The sequence below is a fragment of the Nerophis ophidion genome, linkage group LG15 (genome assembly GCF_033978795.1).
Source record: "Nerophis ophidion isolate RoL-2023_Sa linkage group LG15, RoL_Noph_v1.0, whole genome shotgun sequence".
Lineage (NCBI taxonomy): Eukaryota > Metazoa > Chordata > Actinopteri > Syngnathiformes > Syngnathidae > Nerophis > Nerophis ophidion.
In genome coordinates, this window is record NC_084625.1 from 21959450 (window position 1) to 21969422 (window position 9973).

The 9973-nt window shown below is 40.0% G+C and overlaps 1 protein-coding gene across 9 annotated transcripts in view; it reads right to left on the bottom strand.

Annotated features, from left to right (window-relative positions):
• The window catches only part of LOC133569438 (receptor-type tyrosine-protein phosphatase mu-like), a 106054-nt gene extending 105027 nt beyond the window's left edge, over positions 1–1027 (bottom strand). For 4 of the 9 annotated variants that reach the window (XM_061921779.1, XM_061921780.1, XM_061921778.1 and 1 more), the window contains exon 1: positions 721–1025. In XM_061921779.1, the coding sequence (XP_061777763.1) occupies positions 721–739 (19 nt within the window). In that variant the 5' untranslated portion in view covers positions 740–1025. Of the gene's footprint in view, positions 1–720 lie in introns of all 9 variants that reach the window. The other 5 variants (XM_061921777.1, XM_061921775.1, XM_061921774.1 and 2 more) reach the window with 2 other exon arrangements.
• Positions 1028–9973: the final 8946 nt, after the last annotated feature.

Genomic DNA, 9973 nt, shown 5'->3' on the forward strand with positions numbered 1-9973 from the left:
AAGCAATGCAACAATGCAATATTCAGTGTTGACAGCCAGATTTTTTGTGGACATGTTCCATAAATATTGATGTTGTGAGAAATGTTTAGAACTAAGTTCATGAATCCAGATGGATCTGTATTACAATCCCCAAAGAGGGCACTTTAGGTGATGATTACTTCTATGTGTAGAAATCTTTATTCATGATTGAATCACTTTTTTCAACAAGTTTTTAGTTATTTTTATATCTTTTTTCCCCAAATAGTTCAAGAAAGACCACTACAAATGAGCAACATTTTGCACTGTTATACAATTTAATAAATCAGAAACTGATGACATAGTGCTGTATTTTACTTCTTTATCTCTTTTTTTCAACCATAAATGCTTTGCTCTGATTAGGGGGTACCTGAATTAAAAAAATGTTCACAGGGGGTACATCACTGAAATAAGGTTGACAACCACTTGTCTAATTGATGTATTAAATCCTGGGTGACTTTTGCACCAGGACGATGAAAAGAGGAGGAAGAAGAGAAAAAAGAGGAGGGGAGGAAGGGAGGAGATTTTCCTGATGGAAACTTGGATACCGTCACACACACACACACTAACACACACACACTAATGTAGCGTCACCGCACCCTCTGCGTTTCCCCCCTCTTCCCCTCTCAAATCCCGAACCATGCGACCCAGTCCGCCGGACGGGTTCTGGGGGTCTCGGTCCCGGTTCTGTGTCGGTCTTCTTACCTTTGAGTGCGGCCGTCATGTGTAAACGAGAGGAGCAGCAAAGTTGAAGCGTCCATGTTCTTCTCTTTCCACTTCGGTTCTGTTCGGTCGGCAGCTGGAGGAGAAAAGTCGAGATCAACTCCTCCCGCACTTTTGTTGTTACCCCTTTTCCAACTCCTCTTCTTCTTCTTCTTTTGTTTGTCTTCTCTTCTAAGTCCTTTTCTTCTTCTACTTCTTCTCGTCTTCTCCTGTCCGACGCGCCGTCACTCACGGCGCGCTCACGCTCTCACATGCACGAATCTGTGGGTCTTTGCTCTCCTCTTTCTTTTTCCTGCCTTGTTGGGAGGGGGACAAAACCGTGTGACGTCACTTGGTGGTGGGGGGGGGGGGGGGTCCGAAAGACCCAGTAGTGGAGGGGTGAATGGGGGATCGATGTTTATGATCGTGACTGAGAAATGATGACAGTGACTAAAGACAATCTTCATCCTAACATGATAGACGTCAAGCTTTTATTTTGGAAAACAATCCAGTTACCTTAACTTTTAATATTTGGGAAAATACTCCTGTTTCCTTAATTTTATTTTGAAAAATGTTGCATTTTGCTTTCATTTAAGAGAATAGTCTGTTACAGGTAGGAAAACATTATTTTTATTGCCAGCTTTTATTTTGGAAAAAAAGTACCTTAAGTTTTATTTCGGAAACCACTTACAATTATAATTTATTTTGAAAATCATATTTTAGCCAAAAACATTTATTTCGGAAAATACAACTGTTGCAATTAAATTTTATGTTTTGATAAAACTTACCTTAACTTTTATTTTGGAAAATACTCCTGTTTCCCTAAATTTTATTTTGAAAAATGTTGCATTTTGCTTTCATTTAAGAGAATCGTCCTGTTACAGGTAGGAAACCATTATTTTTATTGCCAGCTTTTATTTTGGAAAAAAAAAGTACCTTACGTTTTATTTCGGAAACCACTGCTGTTAGAATTAAAATTTATTTTGAAAATCATATTTTAGCCAGAACATTTATTTCGGAAAATACTACTGTTGCAATTGCATTTTTTTTTAAAATAAAACATACCTTAACTTTTATTTCGGAAAATGCTGCTTTAACAATTGGATTTTTGTTAAAAAAAAAAAATAATATATATATATTCTAACCATAAATTTTATTTTGGAATGTGTTTTTATAACAGTTGTGTTAAATGTTTCTTTTATTTTGGAAAATACCCCTCTTACAATTAAGACTACATTTTACTTGGATTTTAGGAAAACACTGTCGTATTCTGTTACTGTTACATTTTTCTTTAAAAAAACAACAACAAAAAAAAACACTACTGCTCCATTTACTTTTTATTTTTTTTTAAAGCATACGTTACATCCAGCTTTTATTAAAAAATCATTCTGTTACATTTTGATTGTATTTTTAAATACACTCCTGTACATTATTTTCTTGGAAAACATCACTGTTTCATTTCCCAGTACATTTTTTGAAAGCGTTCATGTAACATTTACCGTCATCAGTGTGTGAACGGTGAATGTGATGTATAATGTAAAGCACTTTGGGTATCATTCCAGATATAGTAAAGCACTATATAGATACAGACCATACCCTTTACCATTTACATCTAGCTTTTGTTTTAGAAATCATTCCTGTTGTATGCTTTTATTTTGGTAAAACCTTCTGTTACATTTTGATTATATTTCAGAAAGCACTCCCATGACCCCGAAAGGGATAAGCGGTTGAAAATGGATGAATGGACGGATTGACTCCTGTAATTGATACTATTATTTTGGAAAAACACTATTGTAACATTTTGCTTTTATTTTACAAAAACATATATTTGACCCTAAAATTTATTTTGGAAAAAACTGTTGTTACAATTATATTTTATTTTTGGGGGGAAATCATTTTACCTTAACTTTTATTTTGGAAAGAATCCTGTAGTGACTTTTTGTAACACTCGCGTTGAATTGTACTTTTATTTTGAAAAACACTCATATTGCAATCAGATTTATTTTGAGGAAATTTTTTTCTTAATTGTTCCTGTAACGTTGTTGGTTTTTTATATGACAGCTGTGGCTACTGATGTAGCTTACCACCACCAGGTGTGAATGAATGTTGAGTCCTACTTCTCTGTGAGCGCTTTGAGTGTTTAGAAAAGCGCGATATAAATCTAAATAAATCTAAGTTATTATTTGCTTTTATTTTGCAAAACACCTATTAATTGTAACAGGGCTTTTGAAATACTGGGCTTTTACTTAAGAAAAACATTCCTGTTACATTTTCCTTTATTTTGGAAAACACTGCCGATTAATTTACTCTAATAATTTTTGAAAACACTCACGTTACATTCCGCTTTTTTTTTGGAAATCCTTTCTGTTATATGGTTTCATTTTGTTCAAACCTTCTGTAACTTTTTGATTATATTCCAGAAAACACACCTGTATGTTATACTAGACTATGTTTACCAGCGGGCCTGGGAACGCCTCGGGATCCCCGGGAGGAGCTGGACAAAATGGCTGGGGAGAGGGAAGTCTGGGCTTCCCTGCTTAGGCTGCTGCCCCCGCGACCCAACCTTGGATAAGCAGAAGAAGATGGATGGTATCTACTCGTTACATTTTTGCTTTTATTTTGGAAAACGCCGCTGCTGCAGGTTGCTTTTATTTTGGAAAACACTCCTGTTGCATTTGGATTTTATTTCGTAAAACATTCATGTTAAATTTTATATACATTTTTATTTTGGGAAAACATTCCTGGTTCATTTTACTTTTATTTTGGAAACACTTTTCCGGGACTATTTTGTGGCTTTTATTTTGTAAAAAAAATTAATCATGGCTTGTTTTATTTTTATTTTGGCGAAAACGCTAATGTTACATTTAGCTTTTATTTGGAAAACATTCCTGCGATATATTGTTTCTATGTTGGTAAAACACTTTTCTATGATTACGTGGCTTTTATTTTGTAACGTTACTCTTGTGACTATTGGGGCCCTTCCCCTATGACAGAGCCATACAAGGCTCTGCTCTATGCCATTCATCTTTTATTTTGAAATTTCCAATTTAAATGTTGTAATGTTGCCATTTTACATGAATTAGTCATGTGACTCCATCACAAATATAGATAGATAGATAGATAGATAGATAGATAGATAGATAGATAGATAGATAGATAGATAGATAGATAGATAGATAGATAGATAGATAGATAGATAGATAGATAGAGCACTTTCATGTAGAGTGGAGTTTAAAGCTGGATCACATGATTCCATCAATGCACCTCTGTGTGGTTGACAAAGTACTCATTGAGTCCCCCATTTGCTGCTCGGCGGCGCCCCCTGTTGGCTGTCCAACCGCACATAGAGTAGACCAACATAGTTTATTAGTCACATGTACAAAACTATGGAGTGGAATTCAATAGATCAGTTCTACTCTCACAAACACCTGCAGCTGTCAATCAAAGAACAGCCCCTCCTCCTCCCCAACTCAGCCAATCAGATGTGGTTTTGTCTGGCCGCGTCCATGGAGCGTTGCAGTGTGAAAGCAAATCAAGCAACTGAACGAAGCAACTGCTCTCTCTAGTGGGCAATGTGCAAACTGCAGCCCAAAAAATCAATGTAAAATGTGTGTACGTGTATTTGTATGTATGTATGTATGTATGTATGTTTGTGAGTATGTACGGTAGGCATGTGTCATTTTTCGCTCAGACATGTGGAAGCAGACCACCGATGGAGACCATTGAACAGTGTGACAACACAAAAAAAAGAGACAAGACTGAAGAGGACACTCTGGAGAAGGAAGATGAGGGTCACAAATGGACGAAGAAGAGGCTTTTAATGTCACAGTGATGGTACATCAAACACTCACGCACACACAAGTCATGTGTGGACGCCGCCACCTACTGGTTGTTTTGACGGAACCCGCGACTCAATGAACTGAACTGCGAGGCGTCACATGACTGATGGACTATCGCTTTTGCTTTTGGATTGACCTTTGACCTAGACGTGCCCGCCTTTAACAACGGCGGCTGATGGCAACCTCAGCTGTTGTTGACTCGCTCAGGAAGCGGCTACCTCCTCCTCAAAGTCCTTTCACAACAAAAGCCCTCTCGCTGCACTTGAGGGCACTCTGCCTTTCATCACGCCTCCTCGCCGACATGGACGCCACCTGATCACGTCCTCGTCGTGGTGGACGCCACCTGCTCACCTCCTCGCCGTCTTCTGCTCGGCCCGTATGTTGAAGTTTAAAGCTCTAAAAGGCCAAGAGTCCAGAGTCGGGACCCGGGGTGTATTGCTCGCCTACGCATTGGTTGGGGACATCTCTGTGCTGCTGACCTGTCTCCGCTCAGGGTGGACTCTCACTATGATGTTGGATCCACTATGGACTGGACTCTCACAATATTATGCTAGATCCACTATGGACTGGAATCTCACTATTATGTTAAATCCAATCTCACTATTATGTTAGATATGGACTGGACTCTCACAGTATTATGCTAGATCCACTATGGACTGGACTCTCACTATTATGTTAGATCCACTATGGACTGGAATCTCACTATTATGTTAGATCCACTATGGACTAGATTCTCACTATTATGTTAGATCCATTATGGACTGGACTCTCACTATAATGCTAGATCCACTATGGACTGGACTCTCACTATTATGTTAAATCCACTATGGACTGGACTCTCACAATATTATGCTAGATCCACTATGGATTGGACTCTCACTATTATGTTAGATCCACTATGGACTGGACTCTCACTATTATGTTAAATCCACTATGGACTGAACACTCACTATTATGTTAGATCCACTATGGACTGGACTCTCACTATTATGTTAGCTCCACTATGGACTGGACTCTCACTATTATGCTAGACCCACTATGGACTGGAATCTCACTATTATGTTAGATCCACTATGGACTGGATTCTCACTATTATGTTAGATCCACTATGGACTGGACTCTCACTATTATGCTAGACCCACTATGGACTGGAATCTCACTATTATGTTAGATCCACTATGGACTGGATTCTCACTATTATGTTAGATCCACTATGGACTGGACTCTCACTATTATGTTAAATCCACTATGGACTGGACTCTCACTACTATGTTGGATCCACTTTGGACTGGACTTTCACAATATTATGCTAGACCACTGCACCGGTCTCCCGGTGGTTTGAGTTTTTCCTCGCCCTTATGTGGGATCTGAACCGAGGATGTTGTTGTGGCTTGTGCAGCCCTTTGAGACACTTGTGATTTAGGGCTATATAAATGAACGCTGATTGATTGACATCGAAGATTCTTAAACTGCGGTATGTGTACCACAAGTGGTACGCGGGGTCCATCTAGTGGTACGTCAAGAAAAATTAAATCACTTGATTAAAGTACAGTGTTTTATTTTCCTTTATTCAAACACAGTGTAATGTTACTGTGACCAAAATATTAAATATAACAGTTTTAAATGAATACTTAGGCCTACTGTGCTACTGTATTTCATCGTTGGTCATTAAGGAGGTACTTGGAGAGGCAAGTGTTTTCTCAGGTGGTACTTGCGATTATTTGTCCATCCATCCATTTACTACCGCTTGTCCATTTTTACGGTCGCTTTGGTTGGGGTGGTTTGCTGGAGCCTATCTCAGCTGCATTAGAACGGAAGGTGTACACCCTGGATAAGTCGCCACCTCATCACAGGGCCAACACAGATAGACAGACAACATTCACACTCACATTCACACACTAGGGCCAATTTAGTGTTGCCAATCAACCTATCCCCAGGTGCATGTCTTTGGAAGTGGGAGGAAGCCGGAGTCCCCGGAGGGAACCCACGCAGTCACGGGATTGAACTCAGGACTACTCAGGACCTTCGTATTGTGAGGCACATGCACTAACCCAGGCATCACCAACGCGGTGCCCGCGGCCACCAGGTAGCCCGTAAGGACCAGATGAGTAGCCTGCTGGCCTGTTCTAAAAATAGCTCAAATAGCAGCACTCACCAGTGAGCTGCCTCTATTTTTTAAAATTGTATTTATTTACTAGCAAGCTGGTCTCCCTTTACTCGACATTTTTAATTCTAAGAGAGACAAAACTCAAATAGAATTTGAAAATCCAAGAAAATATTTCAAAGACTTGGTCTTCACTTGTTTAAATAAATGTATTTTATGTTTTACTTTGCTTCTTATAACTTTCAGAAATAAAATTTTTGAGAAAAAATACAACCTTAAAAATGATTTTAGGATTTTTAAACACATACCGTATTTCCTTGAATTGCCACAGGGCATATAGTATGCGCCTGCCTTGAATTACTGCCGGGTCAAACTCGCTTCCCAAAATAATTAGCGCATGCTTAGTATTACCGCCTGGTCAAACTCGTGACGTCACGAGTGACACTTCCCCTGTCATCATTTTCAAAATGGAGGAGGCTGATTTCAATACCGGTAATTTGAAATCGCATAAAGGGAAGAAGATTAAGAGCTTTTCAGTAGGATTTAAGGTCCAAGCTTACATCACACTCAAAATTTTACTGCATACCTTTGGTAAATGCCAGAAGAGAAAAGAGGTTTTAAAATAATTAGCGTATGCTTACTTTTACCACATTCCTTTGGTAAGCGCAGGAGTGAGAAGAGGTTTTAAATTGATTAGCGCCCCAGCGGCAATTCAAGGAAATACGGTACACCTTTTAAATTCCTTCCTCTTCTTTCTTGACAATTCAAATCAATGTTCAAGTATTTTATTTTTTTTATTGTAAAGAATAATAATTACATTTTAATTTAAATCTTCATTTTAGCTTTTGTTTTTTCGACGAAGAATATATGTGAAATATTTCTTCAAACTTAGTATGATTAAAATAAAAAAAAACTATTCTGGCAAATCTAGAAAATCTGTAAAATAAAATTTAAATCTTATTTCAAAGTGGATTTTAAGCTATTTAAAAGAAGTCAACAAAATTCTAAAATTAATCTTAATCAGGAAAAATTACTAATGATGTTGCATAAATAATTTAAAAAAATTTTTTCAAAAAGATTCGAATTAGCAAGTTTTTCTCTTCATTTTTGTCGGTTGAATTTTAATTTTAAAGAGTCGAAATTGAAGATAAATTATGTTTCAAAATTTCATTTTAATTTTTTTCGGGTTTTTGTCCTCTTTTAAACTGTTCAATTAAGTGTTTTATTCATCATTTATTCTCTACAAAAAATCTTCTGTAAAAGGAAAAAAAAGTATGACGGAATGACAGATAGAAATACCAATATTTTTGTATATATATATATTTTTTATTAAAGGTAAATTGAGCAAATTGGCTATTTCTGGCAATTTATTTAAGTGTGTATCAAACTGGTAGCCCTTCGCATCAATCAGTACCCAAGAAGTAGCTCTTGGTTTCAAAAAGGTTGGTGACCCCTGCACTAACCCTTCTTCCACCGTAAAAAAAATAAATGTTTACCACTAGGTAGCGATAAGGAGATATTTAAATAGTAATTAGAAGACACAACCAACCAGGAAGTGGTGTGTGAGGTAAGATGGCCGTCATGTGTCGACGCATGACGTCATCCCTTCGTCAAACGTGAACGTAAAAAAATTGGCCTGGAGGCAGAGGGCGGGACGGGAAGCATGTCAAGGGCGCGGCTTGACATGTCGACGACATCACGTGACAAGCGCGTTGACGTCCGTTCTTTGTCGTCGAACATTCGACATGTCGGGGAAAAAGCGCGACAAATTTGCCTGTCAGCGGGTCGGAAAAGGACCAATTGGGTGGAGCTTTCGGCGGGTCACGTGACCAGGCGGCGTTAAGAATTATGCTAGCATGGCTCACATTCCTTTCGCGGGTCAACGAGCGCGACAAAGACACAGCATCCATCATGTGACACTCGACTGTCTGCAGCTTACACGCACACACACACGCACACACACACACACACACACACACACACACCACACACACACACACACACACACACACACACACACACACACACACACACACGGTACAAGCAGGTGAGTTTAGAAGATGAAATGTTTACTCGGCAGCTTCCTGCTACTAGACCATGTGACCTCCTGTCTCCTTCAGGTGGGTGAAGTTTTGTCTTTTACACACACACACACATACATTGTGGGATGTGTATGTGTGTGTCAGGCTCAGACCTGTCCCGTCACGTGCTCTCATCAAAGATAAACTTCAACGTAAACCGACTTCATTCTTCTTCACTCAGCCGCTAACTTCCTGTTCTGTCAAAACACACACACACACCTGGTCCTGGTCCCAGACACAGTCTCGGACCCGGACTGGGTCCCGGGACCGGGCGGACAAATGATGATGTCAAACAGAGCTGCTTCTGGTGTCCAAGTCTGGGTCCTCTGCAAAGGTTGTCCCGGTTTTGGAACAACACAAACCTTGTGTCCTTTTTGTGACCTGTTGCCAGTGCTTAGCACACACACTTTTTGGTTGAGTGTGTGTGGAGATTTAGTAGCCCCGTCCCGCTCCAAGAGGACAAGCTTTGAAGTGAGTCTGTCTTGTTGACGTTAGTGGTCCATCTCAAGAGAGGAACATGAAAAGAACCAGCATGCTGGTACTGGTTCTGGATGTCTACGTGATGTTCTGCTGATGGGACGCTCCGATACGCGCTGATGCTCCGATTATGGAGGAGAAGCAAACTGGTCCGGCCGGTCCGCTTACCAAAAAAAAAAAAAAAAGCGGCGACGCAGAAGAACGCCATGGTGACCTTTGACCTCGTGACGCGGCAGACTGATTTGAAAGAGGAAGTCATTAATGGCGTGGAATCACAGCCGGTCAGGTGTCAGGAGATGATTTATTTAACCGAGACGAAGATTTTGCGTGTGAAAAGGCAGCGATGAAGATCAGCGCAGGAGGAGGAGATGAGGAGATAAGAAGATGTTGCTGAAAGGATAGAATTACAGCACATTTACTTGTGTGTGTGTGTGCTGATCTCCTCCAGGTGGACCACGACTCTCATGCTGGCTGACTTTAAACAAAAACACGTCAGAGCTCCACCAATCACGTCGCGGCTTCATTCACCCCCCCCCCCCCCCACCCTCCTCCTCCTCCATCAATCTGGACACACCTGGACTTTCACCTGACCGTCACTCGCCAACGAACCTTCACCTGTCCTTGAACTCGCGCCGCGTGTTACCGCGATGAGGGACACGCCGATGGCGCCGACGCTAACGAGTGATTCTAATGGAGCTTAGTGACAGACGCGTCCTGTCCGCACAGGTCCACTTGATTACTCACAAAGACACACC